This window comes from Dendropsophus ebraccatus, chromosome 9 (genome assembly GCF_027789765.1).
Source record: "Dendropsophus ebraccatus isolate aDenEbr1 chromosome 9, aDenEbr1.pat, whole genome shotgun sequence".
Classification (NCBI taxonomy): domain Eukaryota; kingdom Metazoa; phylum Chordata; class Amphibia; order Anura; family Hylidae; genus Dendropsophus; species Dendropsophus ebraccatus.
In genome coordinates this window covers 25,179,028-25,202,393 of record NC_091462.1, presented here as the reverse complement: position 1 = coordinate 25,202,393, position 23,366 = coordinate 25,179,028, and the positions used below count along the sequence as shown (strand labels likewise).

At 42.8% G+C, this 23,366-nt stretch overlaps 1 protein-coding gene across 6 annotated transcripts in view; it reads right to left on the bottom strand.

The window, feature by feature from the left end:
- TANC1 (tetratricopeptide repeat, ankyrin repeat and coiled-coil containing 1) overlaps positions 1–23,366 on the bottom strand; it is a 190,287-nt gene that overhangs the window by 65,196 nt on the left and 101,725 nt on the right. For all 6 annotated transcript variants that reach the window (XM_069982743.1, XM_069982737.1, XM_069982738.1 and 3 more), the window contains 7 exons: positions 21,913–22,102; positions 14,497–14,751; positions 5,423–5,548; positions 4,351–4,632; positions 2,632–2,783; positions 2,283–2,514; positions 1,333–1,499 (listed from right to left, as the gene is read on the bottom strand). In XM_069982743.1, coding sequence (XP_069838844.1) covers positions 1,333–1,499; positions 2,283–2,514; positions 2,632–2,783; positions 4,351–4,632; positions 5,423–5,548; positions 14,497–14,751; positions 21,913–22,102 — 1,404 coding nt within the window. The remainder of the gene's footprint in view (positions 1–1,332; positions 1,500–2,282; positions 2,515–2,631; positions 2,784–4,350; positions 4,633–5,422; positions 5,549–14,496; positions 14,752–21,912; positions 22,103–23,366) is intronic.

The window sequence follows — 23,366 nt, the reverse complement described above, 5'->3', positions numbered from 1 at the left end:
GAAGTTAGTGCGTTTTGTATTTTTAGTTGTTAATGTAAAAATCTAAATAATAAAAAGTTTTAAAAAAGAAAAAACAAAAGCTTGTAGATGGTGCTAAGAACTGCACAGAGTAAGAGAGGTGAAACTATAACTTTAAGTTAAAAGGACATTCCTATCTCATAAGATCAAGGTGCTGCTGTCCAGGGAAAGATTTTGAAGGAGCAATGAAGGAGAGCTCCGCCGCGGAATTGCGCAGTGTTTGCTCAGTGTGAACCGGTCCTAAAAGTACTTTACAATTGCACTCACTAAACAGCTGACAGAAGTGATCTATACACAACTCTCTCGATGAGCCCCATCTAGCAGTATGAAGTGGGAGACAAATCAGGAGACACTATAAATTAAGTTTCCTGCCACCTATGACTGCCCCATTGAGTTCAATGAGAGGCAAATGGATAGTCTCAGAAACAGACTGCCTTAATACTACACATACAATGAAATGTTTTATTATACCCTAATTCCTATGAATGAGCGATCCAACACGTGAGTATCATTGGAGAATGCCTTACACTTGCTGCTAGATTAATATAACTTTGATCTGATGCCTTTTCACTTTTCTGGTTTAGCAAGACAAACGTATATATCTAGATCGGCGAGCGCGGGCATGTTATGGTTTGTGGGTGGTGCCCTATAAACAAATAACCTCCCAGTGACCTCGTTCACATGGAATATGGGTATTAGTAGGACAATAGACAGGTTAAGCCACAGATGCAAGACTGGGCAAAGTCTTACAGGCCAATAATAACTTACAGACTTATAATACACAGAGAAGTAGTAGAGCTCAGTTTGTCATTGGACATAACTCAGCTGGATATAATAAACTATTGCGTCTATCATGGTCTATCACTACAACGACAACCCTGGTCACCCCCCACCATCAATCAACTTGTTATCTTCCATTCTTTGGATAGGGGATAATTTCATGAAATAGGAATACCACTATAAAGAATTAAATAGCAAATTCAGTTCCACTACTTCTATGACTTGGGAGAATCCCCAAGTACTCTCGGCATCGTCCAAACCAGAGTGTGTGGCATTTGATTACCGGTGGTTAAAGAAGTTCAATGCTGCCCTAAGGCTGCTTGGAAAACATGGATGTAGCCATAGGTCACAGGCTGTATCCATGTTTTCCAGGACTCCCTAGGGCGGCATCCAACTTCTTCAGCCACCGGTAATCAAATGCTGCTTGTTTGAGATCTTCCAAACCTGATGGTGCTTGAGGTTCACTCATCTCTACTGCCAACATCCAATACAAAGCCAAAACTGCTAAAAAAAAAAAAACTAAGCTAGATTTACCTGAAAATTAGAGCGTACTGTCATAATCAGCTTTATCCAGGATGGAAATGATGGAATTATTTTGCTAATAAAAGAAGCAATGGTGTCGCCGTAATCCGGCTTGTGGAATTCTGCTTCATTTAAACCATCAACCAGGATAATGAATTCTTCTTCTGGGATCTTTCGTTCTGTGTAATAAAGAGAGTACGATGAAAGACTTCATCCTGTCTGTGGACAGAGGTATTCCCCAATGCAAAATCTACAGAAGGACCCCCTCCTACATGTGCCATTTATGATATTGGTGCTTTCTTGAAGGGTTTTTCCCCCACCACGGTCACCTCTCCTTCATTCACAGGATAGGGGAAAGTGTCTAATCACAGGGGGGGCGACAACTAGGATTGGAGCAGTCACTTCCTTCCAACGGGACCTGCAGGAATTCTGGTATTGAGATTGCATTTGGGATCTTTGTGGCCAGAACCCCATGATCAGGTCAATGATCAGATAGGTGTAGATAAAAAAAAAAAGATAGAAAGCCCCTTTAAGGTGCCCATACACATAAGATTAACATTGGCTGGATCAATGGTTTTGGCACAACTGGCAAGCCATCTAATGTGTGAGAGGGTGTTCTGACACTCTGATGTTGGGTAAGGAAGTATTTTAACACAACTGATCTTTTTGGCCACAGGTATATTCAAATGCCAAATGATCACACTCGGGAATACTAGAGCATTTAGCCAATGGCTTCCTAAGGAGTATGGTCATATTTATGCGTCAGCTATGCCTTTGCTTGCCCTCAGGAACAAGAGTGAGACTGCTACCGCTTTACCTTTGTAGCTAAAAGCCTTCCGTGTGATTGGTTGATTTGACATTTATGAGCTGGAAAATCTAAGCCTGTGCTTTACAGCTGATATATAGTCTTTTGAAGGTATCCTAACATGATGGAGGAGTTTCCAGTTTGCTCAACCACCTACCTCGACGAAGATTAGTCATTGGCTCCAGGACGCCTCTTCTAAAAGCCGTCAAAGGATCCTGTACACAAGACCTCAGGCTAAGCATGCTCTGCAGATGAGGTTCCCGGATAAGAAGGTCTCTGTAAGCGGTCAACTGGTGTGAGCGGCACAACAGAGCCGCCACACTGTGCACAAACTCCGGCACCAGGCAGGTGTATGTGTTATCCGCCTGACAGTAATGATATGCAACAACCTGTGGACGTGACGGAGAGTGATGGGTTAATGGGATGTTATAATAAGCATCGATATATATATAATGGTTTCTACTAATCAAGTGGAGAACTGTATGAAACGAGAAAGGGACAGATACCTTTGAAGCCAGATGCTTAAGTGACTCATCCATCATCTTCTGGTGCTCGGGACTTCCATGGGCGCCCAAAGTTTTCATAGTGTTTGCACCACACATACTGAGGCTCAGCGGAGATGTCTGAGACAAGGGAATCTCCGGGGCATGGTCAGTACCTATCCCAAGAAAGTGGAAGAAGAAATATAAGCTCTCAGCCAAGAAAAAAAGGGGGCAAAATGCTGGGTTTAACCATTACGTAAAGATCACATCTTGGACGACCCTTATCCAACAACAAGTGAAATCACTAACTGGCAAAAAGAAAGAACCCTGCAAGATATGCAAGACTGGCAGCTAATAAATCAACATACTTAGAAAGGAAAACATACATTCTTACGGATCTGGCAGGAAGGGCTTAGGCTATTAAATAATGTAAAATAAATGGCCTGAAGGTTGAGCAAACGGCGGTGCCAAAGAAGCCGTCCCGAAATGGAGAAAATCTAACTTGTTTTTTTGGCAAGGGGATGCCGTTTCCATGGAGGGATTTTTGTGTGTTTACGGTATGAGATTTTCCTGGCAGAAGCAGGTGTCTTAGCACCAAGTCGGGTACCTCAAGATTAACCACGGACAGCAGCTCTGGTCAAGATGAGGAGTGCAACGGCCTGTCTGTATATGAGGGATGGAGAGGTCTGTCAGGTCCCATTCATGTTTTTGGAGGACATTGATGGTATGTATGCGGAGGGATGGGATCAGCACATTTGCTTGTAATGTGGTATATGTGGATGAGGTAGGTTGTATTAGGTTAGATTTCTGGCAATTACATAGTTTGGTTGTATAGTTTTCTTATATCGTCAAAATCAGATTATCACGTTGCGGCAGCAGCCCTTAAAAAGTTGATAAAGGATACTGATGAAATGTATCCTTCCTACGACATGCTGTTTTTGGTGATGGAATAAAGCTTCACGATGCAACTTACAAGTGAGTGCAGAGACTCTTTTTTTCTTATTATATTGCCAGGATGCCAGAGAAAAGTACTCTGACATATACCGCAGCCTGCCATATGACTCTACTACACTGATCATAGTCTACTAGTGACTAAGTCTACTTTATAAATACATACTTTTTTTTTTGTCGAAACTAAAAGAATCATGGACCACACTTTTTAGTTCCACAAAAAATATTATATTAGTCTACGTTGACCAAACATACTAAAAATGAGTAGAAATCTCAGAATTCATATCACAAGCAGTAATGGCCGTGTCTAGACAAAGTAGTTCCGCTTTGTAAGTGCTCCAACATCCCAAAAGAATTGCTCAGATACCCAGGAAAAGCCATAGCAAAGAGAAACTACTTTTTCTTAACAAAACAAATAATCTACTGTCTGAGAATGTAGCGATTTGTACGGTAAATTCACTTATCTCTATAGACTACATCCAGTCTTGTAAACTGGGAGTACCAAGGGTACATCACTATATACGTCGGAGCACCATATATACCAACACCGTACCCCATAAAGTGATGTGAATGGGGCACAACTGGGTAAAGTCAACATACAACAGCAAGGAAGCCCACTGTTTTAACCATAAGATCTAAAAGAGTAAAACAAAATTATACTGTATATTTAAGGCAATTGGCAAGGAGTCTGGCCTTTCTCTTGATGATGGAAACCAAAAAAAGTGTACAACCCCATAAGGGTTACATATAATTTAATGATTGTATAACTAGTCTATATTGCACATTACAAACCTTTCGGAGATGAACAAGGGCTATTTGAGGCTATTTGCCTCATTCGCGTTCCATGACAGCTGAGCGCCACCAACTTAGAAATTATTGCCGTCTTTCCAAATCCGACACTGCCAGCGATCACTACTCCCCGGTTCTCCGGCAGCTCTGAACAACTCAGCTTTTCCTCTATCTCCTGAAAGAGCCAGCCCCTTCCAATAAACACTGAGTCTGTTGTTATACTTGGCACCTCGAACAACAGCGGTTTCAGCAGAATGTCCTGTGGCTTGTAGGGGACAAAGCGAGCTGCAAAAAAGGGATAAAAATAATCTTAGGGAAGGAAATGGTAACCCTTCACCGGCAACACCAAGGGCCCGAATGAGCAAAGGGTGAATGTAGTGTGGAGCAGTCAAGGGTTAAATGAAAATCAGGCAATATGATCAAACTCCAGCAAATGACACAATGTTTAAAAAGCGGAGCACACGGGCACCGGCACATAGTGCCAATTTATACTGAGACTGCCAAGAGCAGTCAAGTGCGAGAAAGGCATGACGTGTGAAAACTAACCCAGTTTCATTTGCCAAGTTGAGTTGCTTTCCTAACAAGCTTTCCTTAGAGGAACACCTCTAAGTGGAAGGGATAAAACTAAACTCAAGGCTGCTATGTATATTTGCCACCAACCTTCAATGGAACATTGCATCGAGGGGTCTTACATTTAGCAATGGCTACTTTAGGATATGCCAATACATAATAATAAATATGTATTAGAGATTAGCAAATTTACAGTACAAATGCCTTGAAACGCTGTATTAGCTCGGCAATCTGCTTATCAGTCGGCTGCTTTCGATGTCCATGCCGCTCCACATGGAAAAGCTTGATCCAGTCCTGGGACACTTCTGCCATGACTGGATCTAGCTTTTCCAGACACATGGGGTGGAGCAGCACGGAGCGGCACAGAGATCAAAGGCAGACGGCTGATTGCTGAGCTAACACAGCGTTTCAATACATTTGTAATGTAAATTTGCTAATTTCTAATATATACACACACACACACGGTATGTGTGCATTAATAGTGATCACCACCAATAAAACCAACCTTTGATTTCCTGCTGTATGCGGGTCCCTGCTGTATTATGCCAGGGCGTTCGGATCGATGTTCTCAGTGGCGCATTTCTCTGAACGTCCAAATAACTCAAGTCTTCCAATTTTGTGGAACTTGTAGCTGGTAAAATAATTTAAAAACATTTTTTGTTTCACTATTATATACATAAAACTGTCAGTCAAATTTTAAAGGAGAATTCCCCTCTTGTAAAGTAATGCCATAGGGCATGGAGGTCTGATCTCTGGGACCTCCATGAAAATGACTTCAGCTCCCTCACTATGGTGCGTGCCCACCCAGCTGTTTGGGGAACTCAGCTCTATTCCAAGTAGATGGGGCCTGCTGCAGCTCCCTGCACCTCTGGGTGGCCAGGAAAAAGAGGAATTAGTGCGGCCCCATCTTCCTCAGGATTGGTAAGGTCCCAGAGGTCAAACCCCCATGATTTACAAAGTGGGGGTATATCCTAGCAATATGCCATCCATTTTTGCAATGGGAATACCCCTTTAAAAGGGTTACCCCAATATTAAACTAGCTGATCGGTGGGGACCTGACCACTGGGACTGCAATCAATCACAGAGAAGTCAATTGTAAGCCTGCACAGCTGACACATCGTTCACGCCCTATGGGGCTTCTAAACATTGTCAAGTACAATGCCCAGCAACGTTCAAAAGCCTCATAGAGAATGAATGGTGCAGTGCCGAAGCATACATATTGCCGCTCCATTTATTTGGTTGCCGTGTCGCCTTTCCTTTGATCAGGAAAAATCCCAGCAGTCAGACCCCAACTGGTAAGCTAGTTATCTCCTAGGCTGTTGAGAAAGGGCATAACTTTTAATCCCGAGATAACCCCTTTAAGGCTCTGTCCGCACATTGTATTTGCGTCATGATTCCACCACAAAACCTCAACACAATATAAAAAACTTAGACAATTTATAAACAATATACTACAAAATAAACCAATACCAAAACCTAAAAGATTCATACAACTACTACATAGCACTCATTAATGCATAGTAATGAAACAACATCAAAATATTTAAAGGGGAAGTCCCACCAACTGCAAGCAGGAGGGGGTGGGTGTGAAAAAGCAAGTTAACTTACCTGCCCCCTGTGCCTCCTAGCGCCGTCGTCGGAGTCCTGATCAACACCCCCGGACGTCATCTTCTGCAGGAAACCAGGTACGTCCCGTACCCGGCTCCTGCAGCAGCAATGTCATGGCACGGCTGAGCGATTGCCAGCTTAGCCTGTCAGCATAGTCCAGTCACTGATTGGCTGAGCGGGCAATCACTTACCCGGGGTCATGATGTTGCAGCTGGCAGAGCTGCATGTCCGTGGCTGCGGCTAACGTGACCTGGGGGCGGCTCTATGAGACACAGGGGATGGGTGAATAAACTTGCTTGTTATTTTCACCCCCATCTGCCTGCAGATTTCACAGCTGATGGGACTTCTCCTTTAAGGGTTATGTTCCCACAATGTACTTTTTTGATAAGAACGGCCATTATTTTCAATAAAAACAATTGCAGTTCTTTTCATAATGCAGTGATTTGCATTGAAGTCAGTGCAAACAACGGCCGTTGTTGCACACATTGTATTGAACGGACGTTGTTTGCTACAGACATCGAAATAATGTTCATGACAATTTATTTCCGCCCATTCTCCCTAGACTTCAATGCAATTTTCATTTAAAACATCGGCCGTTGTTTTGAGTGCCAAATAAGGGCTGCCGTTTATATGTTGTGTGAACATAGCCTAATAGAGATTTCTTATTATAGTAATATATGTAAAAAAAATAAGTTATACTGTATAATTGTGAACCAAAACAGGAATCCACTCAGAGGATCTGGAAGAAGTGAATAATATTTCTCTATTTTATTATAGTGAACTCCAACCAAGCTGTGATTTTGGTTTTGGGTGGAGAGAACGGAAACATATTTAAAGCCACTTTAGCCCATCTTAATCCAGAGACCAGCATGTCCTGCAATTCTATTCCCCGCTACTTTTCCTTCTGGCCACCCTCCTTACTGTGAGGGTGGGTGGTCTGCACGGGCGAGATAAACCCATTATCTTTCATCACTTCTCCACTGTTCTCATGGCTGACATGTCATAAGTGGTGTTATTTCTATCCTCCGCCCGCAGAAAGTCCACTGTTTATTATTGTATTAGCTAGGTGGCATTACGTCTGTTTGAGCTGCGCACAATCCACAGATATTTATCAAGTTGACATCGACCTCAACTACCCTGTGATCTTGGTCGCCGTTCACAGAGGCAAACATATGTCCATAAAAGTAGGTTTCATGTGTTCTGTTTATGTAACGGGACGAATGTTTTGATGTGTGCCCGATTCAGCAGAACATACGCCCCTGCCGGGACTCCATTGATATTTCAGCCTGATTATACAGGGAATGTAAACGTTGCCTCTCTAGTTCTTCTTCAGTGAAAGGCATATCAAACAAGACTGGCACCAGAGGTATCCGATTGGTACAACATCTTAAGAACCCTTTGATCCTCATCAGACATGTCAAATAGATATATAACATGTACTTTTTGACATAAAATTGTAAGGTACATGTGAAGGAGGTCAAAGGTTAGCCAATTGTCATCTGTTTGTTTGAAAAATCCAATTCTATTTATATAAAAAAAAATAAGGAATTCTATTGGGAGAAAAAATAAAAATAAACAGTCATGAACTTGCAATTCCAGATGGAAACTCACTGTCCACCCCTAACCTGGTTTTTAGAATAACTAAGGCCTTATTCACACATCCTGCAAAGTTGTCTGTAAAAAAAATCACTTATAAAAGGGTTTGCTACTTTGTAGTGAAATTGCTCAGTGTACAGTATTAGTAAGTGTACTCACTGTATGTACTCACAGCACCTCCCTCTGTACCTCATAGACCTAAAATCACCCTCCCCTCCTCAAGGCTGTGCTGTCCTGCTCTGTGGTGATTCTGTCTATGAGATGGCCGACATGGAGGAGCATGTGACCCTGCCCTGCCCCGCCCCCTAGTGTCCACCATAGGTATATACAGGCTCAGTGATGGACTCTGGGGGGCAGGGCATGGTCACATGCTCCTCCATGTCAGCCATTTCATGGACAGAAACCCCACAGAGCAGGGCAGCCCAGCCTGGAGGAGGGGAGTCTGATTTTAGCTCTATGAGGTACATAAGAAGCAGCTGTCAGTATATACAGTGACTACACTTACTAATACTGTGCACTGAGCAATTTAACTATAAAGTGGACAACCCCTTTAACCCCAAAAAATATCTGAACATGTGAAAGAGGCCTAACCCCACAATGAAGCAGAAAATAATATAATTTAGGCCCCTTTCACACGTTCTCACGATTTTCGGGGCTGCAAAACCTCCCGCTATTTTTTCACTGTGATCAGTGGAAAATTTTACGACGGTCACGGATGCGACATCCATAAAGAATATGGATACCATAGACTTCTATTGGTAATCCGTACCGCAATCACAATCTGCACAAGGACATGTCCAATTTTTTTACGAAACAGATTGCAGATCCTTGAAAAAGCGGAATATGCAAGTAGCACGATAGCAATCAATGGCCAATAAATTGATCTGGATCCACAATTACGGACAACTTTGTGGGCCGTGTGAATAAGGTCTAGTTTGTTAACTTTTCTAGGCCAGACTCAGTTATTGGTGCCGTGTGAAGTCAAAGCTTGATTGGCTTTGTTTTGTTCTCTCTTGTTTATCAAGTTGTCATGGTAACCACTAACTTTTTTTGTGCTACAGAACTTGTCAAGACAAACAATGATCCTATTGGGCTATGGAAGTTGTTTTCAGAACTGTTCTCTTGGTAAGTTTATTCCACGGTCTAGGTGACTGCTAGACCCATATTAGGCCGATTATCACTCTGTTTAATAGAGACAACGATCATCGGTTGATCGTTTCTCTAGGTCCAGATCTAAAATCATTGGGAGTGCATTGTTACATGTAATAAGGATGCACGGCTGACGGCGGCAGATAGTAGTTTAAAATAATAAAGCATTCACTTATCTTACCACGTTCCCTGGTGTCCTCAGGCCTTCCTCAGTGTTCTCAGGGGCCTTCCCGGAAAAGGAGGCAGAGCTGCAGAGACCAGGGAAGGTCAGAGGACACCAGGGACATGGTAAGGTAAATAAATACTTTATTATTTTACACATAAGGCAAGGGCTACACGGACATTGCTAATGATGTTCGTGCAGCCCTTCCTTACTGCCCGATAGTCAGCCGTGTAACTGCTCAGCTCGTTTACACTTTATGATCAGGCCGTGTAATAGAACCCTAAGCGTATTAAAACTTCTTCAAGTCATGTTCTACTATGTCCAATGGATGTCTGACACCCTAAATTATCACAAGGAGATGCAGAAGATAGTTCCTAAGAAGAACACTTTGCTCTTTCCTCAAGCAACAGAATTATACCAGCTGCAAATAGTTCCAAGATTGAAAAGGTGACAACCACTTGACTTCAAGGTTGCTGACCCAAGCAGCTTTAAGACAAGGTGTCAACTAGCCACAGTTAACTTTTTTAGTACCTATAGACTTCCAGTAGAAGAATATCTGAAATCTGGCAAGTCCACGCAAGAGTTGGAGGAATTTAAACGCTTTCAATTTTAGCTGGATTACAGATTACCACACATTGACATTATATGGTCAGTCAACCAGATGACTAAATATTGACCAGTGAACCATATGGTCAAACAAAGAAAGCAAATCTGTGCCCTGCAGATACGGTCAGTCTAGGGTATCACCTAACAAATGGAATTCATGCTTTGTGGTCAGCAAGTGTCACGTTACAACAGAAACGACCAAAACAATGCACGACTCGAGCCCATCAACCCAACCTTGGTGAACTGCCAGGTCTGAGACCAAGAAAATGCAAACTTTGATAAGACTAATATAAAAGGCAGGAGCAGAATTGATTTTAGAAGCATTGACCATCACCAGTGAGACAATGATCCATACCTCCCAGCACACCAGAATACAATGAGGTTAGTCATGGTCTATGCTGGGTGGACTAAAGGCAACAATGATCAAATTATAACTCTTATCGAGGGAATTCAGAACATCCATGTATTGTCATTCCTAGGAAGGCATGCAGAAAAAGTTCAGCTTCAATCTATAAAACTTCTCTTTGCCACCTGGAACACTTAAAAAAATGCTTAAAACTCACATTTTTTTGCATGTGTGAATGTGTGAAGGAGGCCTAAATGTGCTAAAAGAGAAGTTACCAAGGATTAGTCAGAAGACGGCGGAGCGAGACGACGGCTGCAAACACATGTTCTTTGACATTAAACTTTCCCAGGACTTGTATATCTTAAGGGCAGAATTAAATAAAATGGATGTCGCCTTAAACCATCTTATCACATCCATCTGCAGGAAAGAATGCCTGAGCTCAGCTATGGGAATCAGCGTTGTAGCATACATGACATTCTTATACGCTCTGAAATGGACAGGTGTCTGCAGACAATTAGAGGGAAGTGTGCTTATAGCATTAAAACACTGAAAACACCTTGTACAGCAAAAAAAGATAAAGATGCATAGCTCTATATATAGCAGCTATTAACATAATTCAGAAAAACCCCTAAGGGACCTGGCTGGTGCTTCACTGGATAATATTCGGCAATAAAGGAGGTTTTTATTTTTTAATAAATATACAAATATAACAAAGTCTTTAAACCCAACAGACTACCTCGCAGTGCTACCCGAACCCCCCCCCCCCCCACACACACACACACACACCTTAAAGGGGTTGTCCAATAATTAAACCTCTTTTCAACAGTCTAATCAATAAACATATATTGGTAAAGAGAGTTATTTTATTGCCTGTGGTTGTTCAGGATTTACTTCTGCTTCTGATGCAAACTGTCTGCTCTGTTATCTTCAATGCCCCACTTCCTATTTGCATCCTGAAAACTACTTCCTGTTCCTGCTGTACACTTTAGCTGGAAATTCAGTCAACATCTCTTTCCTACTATACTTTCTGGAATATTACCCTGCCCACTACACCCACATAAGCCTACCACATTGTAGGAGGGAGACAGAGTTGGTTGCATGCCCAGCTAAAGTGTCGAGAAGAAACAGGAAGTCCATTACAGGATGTACACACAAAATTGTAATAAAATAACTAAAATATAAAATAATAAATAAAATTATATATTTCCAATATATGTTTCTTCGCTAGACAGTTAAAAATAGGTTTCATTATCATAAATCCCTTTAAGTAAACCTTCCCCAATAGTGGGGGTTTTAGTTATAAATTTTAATTATAGAAAACTTAGAACCCCTGTATAGAGAAATACATGATAAAGTACAAAAAACATATACAGCGGTACCTTGGTTTAAGAGTAACTTGGTTTAAGAGCGTTTTGGTTTAAGAGCTTCCTGTACTGGGTGGGAGCGCGAGTGGGGGAGGGACATGGTCTGCATAGCGGGGTCTACAGCACTGGACGCTGACCCAGGAAGTCTCCCTCACCTTCCAAATCATAGCAGATCCACTTCAGGCTGGGGCTTGCATCAGAGGACAGGACTGTGGAGGTAATCTCTCCATAGCTGTAACCCCTTTCTCCCCTGACAGAGAGTGCTGCATGTATGTGCCCACATCTGCCCTGCTCATTCCTTCCTGCTCCCTGCAGTATCTGTCAGTCCTTGTGTTTCCCATCCTCTCCATTACTGTATAGTAACTTATAATATCACATATTCTGCTGTTTCTGAGTGTTTGTTTCATCTGTTTTACATGTTATTCAGAATAATAAATCATTATTTTTGGGGGTGTGGAACCAATTGTCTGCATTTCTATGATTTCTTATGGGAACATTTGCTTTGGTTTAAGAGTGGATTTGGATTACAAGCACGGTCCCGGAACGGATTATGCTCGTAATCCAAGGCACCACTGTAGATGCTACAAGAGTAAGCCTAATGTATACTGCTTATACACAGAGCAAACAAATAAGCTAGTGTAAAGTACAATATATCAGGGCACTAATGCAATTGGTGGCATGCTTATGCCCCACAATTATGCTCTCTGTGCTCGATTACTTAAGGCTGTAATTATGTCACTAAAGCCTGTCCCGGTCCCTTTTCGCTCCTATGGAACGGGGGAATTTGGTGGGCGATCCCAAAAAAATCTATTGAGTTTCCTTTTAAATTTTATCTAAAAAATAATCGTTTTGTTTACAAATCGTCCATTTTCATTAGTGTTAATCTGATGTGTATGGGCACCTTGACACAGGAAGCGCTTATCAGGCCTCACAGCTAAATCTGTGAACATACGAATCAACAGCCCAGAGGAAGCCGCCACATCCTATCTCCGCCATTCCACAACCTGAACACCTCAATCATCGTTCCCCCCTTTCACAAGCCGCCCCACCGCTCAGTACCGGAGTGACAAGATTTGCTGTTTAATATGTCAGCAAGTTAGGCAGAGAAAACAAACAGAGGCTGACACACACCTACTCAGTTCTCATCCTCCCATCCCCTCCCCGGAGAGACGCTGAATCCCAGTAATGCTGGCTCATCCTGGAGGAATGCAGGACAATTAGTACATTCTACATGTGCACTTCTTGCAACCGCGTAACAGTGTTAAAATTAAAAACTGGGCAATACGACAAATTCCGCTACTCAATCACCTCCCTCAACCCCTCCTGTCATTACATCTCAGAATGCAGACGGCGTGAAATGCCAATTCCTTGTAGAACGCATTATCTTATGTCAACCTGCGGCTTCCATTATCTTTCCGAGAAAAGCGGCGATAAAAATCAAGCTGCTAAATGAAGATTCATTCTGGGTACGTTTCACAAGCCGATCTGAGATGTGCACTAAACGTACATTCATTTGTTTTCTAAATGAAAGGAAAATATGGAAGAAATCTGATAAAACGATCCAAAACGGAAAAAAAAAACCTTGTTCTGGGCACCTGCTCTATATCTTAAAGGACAATGAACATGGTTGGGCGGAGAGGAGAAAGGAAACTAAACGCAATATCTATAGGGCCCGTTTACACCATATTCAGGAGATCTGCTCTCCCGTATATCGTCTTTGATCGAAAGGAAGATCAGATCTATCGATCAGAAGATAAAAAATTTATTTATTAAAAGGAGTACTCTTGGTATTATGTGAATAAGGCCTGACAAGGAATAGAAGCCGATAAGATGGGCCACTTTGGCCTTAAAGAAAATCTAAAATTTCCCAACAAAAATAAAGAAATAAATAGAGGACAACTATTCAGTTCTGTTCTTCTCAAATCTACTCAATATAACTAAGAGTCAAATGTATTCATTCTTTTTTCTTTTCTTTTCTTTTTTTTTTTACCAAAAATGGAACAAATGAAGCAACGATAATGACCTACATGGATAAAGGAGCCCATACACACTGGATGATAGCGTACAATTATTCATTGGGGAACTATCAGCAGGTTAGACAAATCTAACCTGCTGATAGCCCCCTAATGGGCATGGGGTGCTGAGGAGAAGGGTATGTCTCTTACCATCCTCCTCTGCACCGTTCCCGTCCAGTTATTGAATCTTAGGCCCAGAGCACTGTCTGCCTCCATCACGCCAAGAGTCGTCTAACCTTCTGATAGTTCCCCTTTACCATGATCATTTTAGACGACTGATGACAACGGCTACTCAACTATCAACCCACTTTTACCCATAGTGTATGACAGAAGTAGGCCGAACCTCCCAGTGTATGGCGGTCTCCTGGCTTTCCTTAACAGATAATGATGGATCATGCATGTTGGATTTTCACTGCCCGATACTATTGCTCTGGGATAGATAAGCCACCACCAGAGCTGTCTGACTGCGGCTTAGCCTTCCCCTTTCCACAGAGAACACAGGAATGTTCCGCCATGCCAAAAATGTATGTGTACGAGGCAGTAGGCAGAGACTGCTTTCGGCCTAAAGGATGAGCAACTGAAAATGGGATGCAAACAGCGAGAACTAGTGATTGTGAAGCCTAAATACCCAAATGGAAGACATGACATTTTGGAAGAACACAATTCTTACGGTTATCAGGCCTTTACCAAATCATTACATCAACCACATCCATAAATATTCTTAGGTTTTACCTGCTACAGAGTTTGGTCGTTGCATTACTAAAGAGCTGGAGTTCTGCATGTAGGAGACTGGGCCTTCTCCAGTAGATGGGTCCGTTTTTGAAAAATTTTCGCAACTTTCCTCCTCCACTACTGGCGAGCAGTTATCTGTCCTCCGCTCATGAATTATCATCCCTGGGGGGCCTCCTGTCCTCAAGCTGCCATCTTTGCTCCATTCCAAGCTGGAACCACTGCGGTCGTCATTCTCCGATGAACTTGTGATCGTTGCTGAAAAATAAGGAAAAGCAGAAAACTCTGATCAATGAAGGAAATCAGCTCTGCTCAGGCAATATCGAGTCTACAGCAAGTGAGGGAGAAGGGTTGGCGATAAGACAAGGTGCTGCTGGATGCTGAAGTGTTGTGCTCAGAGGTGCAGCGCCTATAATACCTACAGTCCAAGGCTGATGAAATCTAATGGAGATAAAACTACTACTAAGGAGGAACACTTTCCAGAAACTCATTGAGATGTGACTCCTCCACAGCGATACGACCGGCCTCACATCACAGGAATGTAAATAAATAAAATGAAGGCTGTGGCTGTTACACGCACACTCCCAATACAAGTGGGACTGTCAGTGGAGCCTTCAGGCTAATGCAATAAGCATACAATATATACAGCTTCTTCCACCCAGATGACTCGCTCATCTTCAGACTTGTCTCGGATCTGCAAAGGGCAAATCTTGCTTCATTCCCTGCACTTGTTACAGAGCATATTCCCATCCATCATGTTAAAGAGACACCTTTCCCCACATCAAAAGATGTCTCTGCACCCTTTGCTTTTCTATTTATTAGAGGCTCTCTACAGATGGGTTCTCTTGCTTCTGGAGGAGATTCTAGTTTGGTCAATAATTCCCAGACTTTAAGGGGTCAAGTGATGACAGGAATGCAACCTTCTTGTTCTCCTTAAAAAAAAAAAATTTTCCCAGGAAGCATTGCAAGCCCTATAAGACTTCCTATGCCATCCTGACAGTCTCCTTAAAGAGAGTCTGTCAGTAGGATTACTTAGGATGGCATAAACTAGTGAAAGAGAAGCTGAACAGAATGATGTATCTGTATTTGTGCAGCTGATCCGCAAATATCCTTTTGAATAACATGGACAATAAGTAGTCCTCTCCATTATCTGCATGAGCCCAGTAGCCCTGGATATTCATGAGCAACAGAAAACTCCGCCCACCAGCTGCTGATTGGCAGTTATCTATCCATGCTGTGTATAGGCAGTCAACTGTCAATCAGCAACTGGAGGGTGGGGGGAAGGGTGTGGAAAGAATCCTATTCTCCTGCATATTAGGAGAACGGTTGAACAGAATGATGTAAGTAATACACCGATCTGTTCAGCATTTATATTACTAGTTTATACTGCATAAACCTAGTGACAGATTCCCTTTAAGGAGTATCAAGAGTGGATCTGACAGCATCCACGTATAGTGTCCAAACTACAATTTTATTGCATAATGTACTCAGAATACTGAGAGTACTCAGAGTGTATTCTGTGAACATTATGCAATACATTTACAGTTTGGACACTAAATGTGGATGCCGTCAGATCCATTCCTGATACTAATTGCTAATTTCTGCAGTGGGGATTGCAGATCTTCCAGCATGCATCCTACATCTCAAACTTGGCCCATCAGATATCAGTTCTGTTACTCTAAGGTAGTCTACTCAAGAAGACACAATACTCCCTCAGACTCCCCTTGCTCCTTGATCTCTAAAAGTGGCCACCATATTTTACATCACAGAGGGCCAGACTTTGCAGATTTCCTTTAGGGCATCTTACAGATAACCTAACAGGTGAGCAACAGAAAGTAAACTGTCCCTTTAAGTGTCATCCAGGGTGGCTCGTCACAGATGCCCATCTTCCCTGCCTAGAAGAGCCATGGGGATGGTGGTGAAGACTGTGTATTATTCCCATTACACAATATAGTTTAGAACTTTACCATTTATCTCAGAGCAAAAAAAAAACAACTTTTCCTTTTCTTCCCAATACATCTTGTCAGTCTCCGTGTAGAATTTGTTGGCTAGGAATATGGCTCAAGCTTTGCAAACATTAATAGAAAGGACTAGGGTTAAAGCTATTTGGACTACAGACAGCAAACTTAGGACTAGGAGACTGAAGAGCAGCCTTCTCTCTCAGACAAGGATCCCCTTGTCTGCCAGGCACACTGGATGAAATACTTCTGCTTTTACATCTTAGTAAGTACATGCTAGGAAGTCTGATTTTTCAACACTTGCTGGAATGGAAAGACCCAGAGCTAGAGAGGATAACTTAAAGAGAAGAGCAGCCATTTTTAAAATTAGGCAGCCGTAGGAGGGAATGTAATAATGAGTAGGAACTTACCTCTCCCCGTGCCTGTGGTGAACGATCGGGCGGGGGTCCCGAGGCCAGTCCTAAGACATTTTGCCCTGAGTAGTGATGACATCACGACTCGGGAGAAAAGGCCTGTCCCGGGTGATGGACTGGCCGCTCAGCCAATCAGTGGCTGGAGTGTCATCCCTCCCCAGTCACTGACTGGCTGAGCGGCCAGTCCATCAGCTGGGTCATGACATGGTAATTTACATCTATTAAAAAATCTCAAGTCTTCCAGTACTTATCAGCTGCTGTATGTCCTGCAGAAAGTGGTATCCTCCAGTCTGGAGAGCAGGAGAGGTTTTGTACGGGGATTTGCTACTGCTCTGGACAGTTCCTGACATGGACAAAGGTGGCAGCAGAGAGCACTGTGTCAAACTGGACAGAATACACCCCTTTCTGCAGGACATACAGCAGCTGATAACTACTGAAAGACTTGAGATTCTTTAATAAAAGTAAATGACAAATCTCTGTCACTTTCTGGGGCCAGTTGATTTGAAAGAATTTTTTTTAGGGTGAACTACCCCTTTAAAGACTGTTGTGAACTGGGTGGTCAGGGCCCCCTTGTGCATTTTCTTCCTTTGCCCTCGCTATGATCCTACCCTGTTCTTCTGCTCTGCAATATATGATCTTTACATAGACAGTTCATACAGATGTGTGAATGCCGCCTAGGGAAATATTTCTAAGGTGATTGAGCTTGGCTGCATTCAGGATATGGGGAATTCCAGAGTCCTTGCAAAACTTTATGAGTTATAGCATCATTTTTAATGGTTATGTTTCTGTATACGCTTTGTATATCAATGTCGACCAGCAACGGAAATTCAGTATTGCAAAATAAACACGCTCTTGAAAACTTATCTCCACAATGTATCACTGTACGTTTGCCCCTTTCCTGTTACAGGCACAGAACGGCTTTCATTTCTCTGTACTTTTTTTTAGGCTCCTAATATACTGCTTACATGTGCCAAATCCCCAAACATAATCTTCAATTTAGTCAGTCTGGTCAGATAATCCCCAGTGCTCTATATCCTCGCTTTGTCAAAACCGGCAAATGGATTTTATGTGCAAATGCGCCGGTCCTGTTTCATGGATTTAGAGGTAGATAAAGTACGGCAATATCACAAATGGGTGAGCACCCTGTATTTATGGAGGGTCGGACGTATACTGGAGATTTCTTCATTAAGGAGCGGCTTGGAAGAAGAAGAAGGAGGTCTTGTTTCAGGAGCTGCAGGAATGTTGCATGGCTCGGCCCCCGGGGGCCCACAGTTATTTGCTTCTGCACATTGTAATATTCTCACTCCCGGCAATAATTACAGATAAGGTAAAAGAATAGAAAGGCGATAATTGGCTTTTAAAATCAAATGGAAACCTGCTTATTCCAGTGCAGTTATCTCTCAAACTAGATGGATACCACTGGGACTCCCAGTCCAATTTACATTAAAGACATAATATATTTATAATGAGAAAGAGGACAATGCTGCAAAGAGAGACTCGTCAAACATGACAGCAGACAAGTGCACATTGCTTTATGCACTTTGGGGTATTTGTTTTTATTCAGTAATTTATAAAAGACCCATTAATTCCCTGACAAGGGACTGGATGGAACCTGGCTTCTAGCGCTAAAGTTGGCCAGAACCAGACCAATTGAGAGGAACCTTACTGAAACCAAACCATAAGTGACAAACTTTATAGGAACCAGACTGATGGCAAGGAACCAGACAGGCACAAGACCACAGGCGACAACCCCTACAGGAACCAGAATGATGGCAAAGAATCTAACAGGCATAAGACCACGGGCGACAAACCCTACAGGAAAAAGACTGATGGCAAGGAATCTAACAGGCATAAGACCACGGGCGACAAACCCTACAGGAAAAAGACTGATGGCAAGGAATCTAACAGGCATAAGACCACGGGCGACAAACCCTACAGGAACCAGTCAAATGGACAAGGAACCAGACAGGCACAAGACCACAGGCGTCAAACCCTACAGGAAAAAGACTGATGGCAAGGAATCTAACAGGCATAAGACCACAGGCGACAAACCCTACAAGAACTAGAATGATGGCAAGGAACCCGACAGGCATAAGACCACGGGCGTCAAACCCTACAAGAAAAAGACTGATAGCAAGGAATGTAACAGGCACCAGACCACAGGCGACAAACCCTACAGGAATCAGATTGATGGCAAGGAACCCGACAGGCACCAGACCACAGATGAAAAACCCTACAGGAACCAGACTGATAGCAAGGAACCTGGCAGGCACCAGACCACAGATGAAAAACCCTACAGGAACCAGACTGATGGCAAGGAATCAAACAGGCACCAGACCAAAGGCGACAAACCTTACAAGAACCAGTCTGATGGCAAGGAACCCGACAGGCGCCAGACCAAAGGAGTCAAAATCAACAGGAACCAGGCTGATGGCAAGGAACCCAGAAAGCACCAGACCACAGGTAAGAAACCCAAACAAAGGTGGACCAAAGATGACAAACCTGACCTTAAATAGGCAGGAACCAATTTGATGGCAAGGAACCAGACCATTGTTAAAGAGCACAGCAAGGACCAGCACAAGGATGAGGATTGTGGCAGAAACCAAAAGCATGGTAAGGAAGCTGGCAGGGACCTGAACTCCACCAAGGAACTCATTTGAAATCAGGCCAATAACAAGCATCCTGGCTGAAACCAGAACTTCTCAGGAGCGGAGGAGGAATCATACTTGTCAAAGGACACAATATGATCCAAAGCATTGCCAAAATAAAATAACAACTATAGGGACCTAAGCATTGGTAACAAACTTGGCAGGGACCAAAGCAATAACTAGGAACCTTGTAGGGACCTTAACTCTGCTGACGAACCCAAAAGAAAGCAGATCAATGACAAGGAGCCCGAATGAGACCAATTGCGAGGAACCCAGCAGGAACCAGACCAGTACTAAGGAACCTGGCAAGAAGCAAGCCTTTGCCAAGGTACCCAGTAGGAAGTAGAGCTCTGCCGCAAGACCCTCCCGATACCAAACCTCTTCAGAGGAACTGAAAAGGAACTGGACCTTTGTCATAGAACCCAGCAGTAAGCAGAGCTCTGCCAGGGAACCCAGTGGGAACCAGCCAAACAGTGAGGAACCCAGTGAGAACCAGGCCAGTAGAGAGAAACCATACAAGAACAAGACCACTGGTGAGGGCCAACAAACAACAACTTCAGGGGTCTGTCTACTGGCAACATACCAGTACACTTGAAATGGGATAGAATACATAATAACTATACAGAAATTCTAGCGAAGTAAAACCACTGGGCTGCTTCAGATCCATTGGTGTAGACCTCTTATACCTTACCGGTAACACCTATATGAAGACCATAGAACTTTGATGGGAAAATATAGTATACTACATGCTATTCTACACACCAGAATGTATATCTGTATAAACAACTAGCATTTTAAAGAGACAACACAGTGAAGCCACCATAAATGTACAGATCCTATGTACAGTGAAGGATCTTCGGTCTTGTTAAGCCATATATAATCTTAAGAATCCGACACACAGAAGGCGCCTTGTTTCCTGACATTGACCACCTGACATGTTCCTAGTGAATGAACCCAACATAGATCTGCAGATCCTACTGTATACGTACTATAGATAAAAAAAAAAGTAAAACAAAAACGAAAAAAAAACAAAACATTCTATTATTAAATCTTTATTTAAAGCCAACAGAAACAATTGCACATGGACGGGACTATCTGACTAATACTACTGGAGTTCTGTAATCCGCTGCCCAGTCTAGATGCCCCTATGATAAAGCACAATTATTGTATATAATCCCATTTGGAACCTGAATAAACGCTGAGGGTATTACACACAAAGAGCTAAATATGTCTGCTTCCTTCAAGAAACAGCGCCACCCCTGTCCTTAGTTTGTGTACAGTATTGCAGCTCAACTTCACTTAAGTGAATACCACAAACAACCTGAGGACAGATGTGGAGCTGTTTTTGGAAGGTGGCAGCTATTGTTTTTGTAATGCTGAATAACCTGGGCCCACCCTGGAGTAATCTACATAGCTATAATTGTATACCTCACATTCTGGACTGTACTACTGCCTTATTGCCCATAGAGCCGTAGCCTTTAGGGCAGGGGTAGGGAACATTGGCTCTCCAGCTGTGACAAAACTACAACTCCCATCATGCCTGGACAGCCGAAGTTGTCCAAGCATGATGGGAGTTGGAGTTTTGTAACAGCTGGAAAACCAAGGTTCCCTACCCCTGGTTTAGGGGGTTGAACAGTGAAAATATGGCAGCTTTCTTTCAAAAACAGCGCCACACCTGTCCACAGGTTGTAACAGTATTACAGAAATACAGGATTAGAAAAACATGGCTGTGTTTGTTACATAAACAGTCTATGGGTTGTGTCTGGTATTATAATCAGCTACATCTAAGCATGTGAATAGGGTTGAGCTGCAATACCACTCACAACCTGTGCATAGGAGTGGCACTGTTCTTAGAAGGAATCCAATTCTCGAATTTACACCTAACCTATCCTTTTCTATAGTAAGCTTCAGGTCTAACCACAGTAGTGATCATTTTGTATAAAAAAAAAAAAAAAAGCTATGAAACAATAAAAAAAAGTGATCTCTCAATATCAGTGCACAGGATTAGATGGAAAGTTACCATAGTAGAGGAAACCTTTATCCCAGGGGCCCCTCCAAATCCACCAGGGACATAATGTGCACACACATGTATCTGCAGTCATGGAGCGAATGGCTCAAATATCACTTATCCTATATAGGTCTATTCTCCCAAAAATAACCTGTTGTGGTATATATAGAGGTGTCTGGAGCAATGCAACCAATAGCCAAGTAATAGACTATAGAGGGAATAAAAGAACACTACACATGGGCATGTTATCACTACACGTCCATATGATCTGCTCCACATTCTATACATTGTGCAGCTTCCAGTCAATGCCCTATACAACATGTAGTAAAAGAACTTCACGTAACTATAAAAAACCATGCACAAAGAGTATGGAGGGTGGCGGGTGCCCTTACCTATGATGCCGCTGTCTTTGCTCTCCAGCGTGGAGCTGGGGCTGCTGATGGTCCCGCTGGGACTGGTTCTGTTGGGGGCAGAGTTACTGATGCAGCTGTTCAGAGTGGAGCAGGGACTGGCAGTGCTCGGGGAGGCCGTGCTGTTTGTCAGCGTAGAGCAGGGACTTATCCCGTGACTTGTCACTGTACACTGCAGGAAATCAACAACTCATTACCATGGTGGATATACAGAACCTAGTAACAAAGATCTTCTTCATCGTCTTATTAGCACCAACGTATCACCTAGGCTATTTTTGAGTTTTCGTGTTTTTTTTTTTGTTTTTTTTAACGTCGTGTCTGCTCTGGCCCCTACAGGCGACTACACAGCTCTCCGTAAAGAGCAACATTTCCTAAAATAAAACTTATATGCACCGTATCCTTCTTTAGAAGAAACTGGGTGATAATATCGTTGACGTTACAGCTGCCAAAAAGATCGGCACCCGACTTTCCCAGCACACAGAGTGACAAATCAGCCTAACGCCATAGGACGAAGGGGAAAAGACGAACTGGGCAGATCTGTCATTCAGGACCCAAGGAAAGCAGGATTACAAGTTATATCTATGGTTTCAAGAGGAAATAAAATACATTTAAAGGGGTAATCCAGAGCTACAAAAACATGGCCACTTTCTTGTCTCCAGTTGCAATTAAGCTCCATTCACTTCAATGGAACTGAGCAGCAAAAGCCCACCCAAACTGGAGACAAGAGTGGGGCTGTCTCTGGAAGAAAGTGGCCATGTTTTGGTAGCGCTGGATAACCCCTTTAATTCACACATGATTTATGCAACTCTTCCATTCATTTGAATGGGGTTTTTAGAAATTCCTGTGCATGCTGCAGGGATTAAGTATTACACAGTCTCAGTTTAAATGACTGAACTAGCAATGTACATACAGGGTCCTCCAGAATATGAGATGCTCTTTGCAGCTGCCTTTTGCTCTGGTTGATAGTGTGGGGGAGGTGGAATCCAGAACGGGGAAAGAAACTGGGTGCTGCAAATATGTAATCTTATTTTTATGTAGCTTGTTAGAGAATTCTTTCAAATCAACAGGTGTCCGAAAGTTATATAGATTCGTAATTTACTTTGATTTAAAAGTCTCAAGTCTTCCAGTATTTATCAGCTGCTTTATGTCCTACAGGAAGTGGTGTATTCTTTCCAGACTGACACAGTGCTCTCTGCTGCCAACTTTGTCAGGAACTGTCCAGAGCAGTAGCAAATACCTATAGAAAACCTCTTCTGCTCTGGACAGTTCCTGACACGGACAGAGGGGGCATCAGAGAGCATGCCCAAACAAGATTGTAATCCAGGTTTTCTATGGCAGTGATCTCAATCTTGTGACTACCCAGCTGTTGCAAAACTACAACTCCCAAGGCATGCTGGGAGCTGTAGTTTCACAACAGCTGGGGAGATAAACATTGA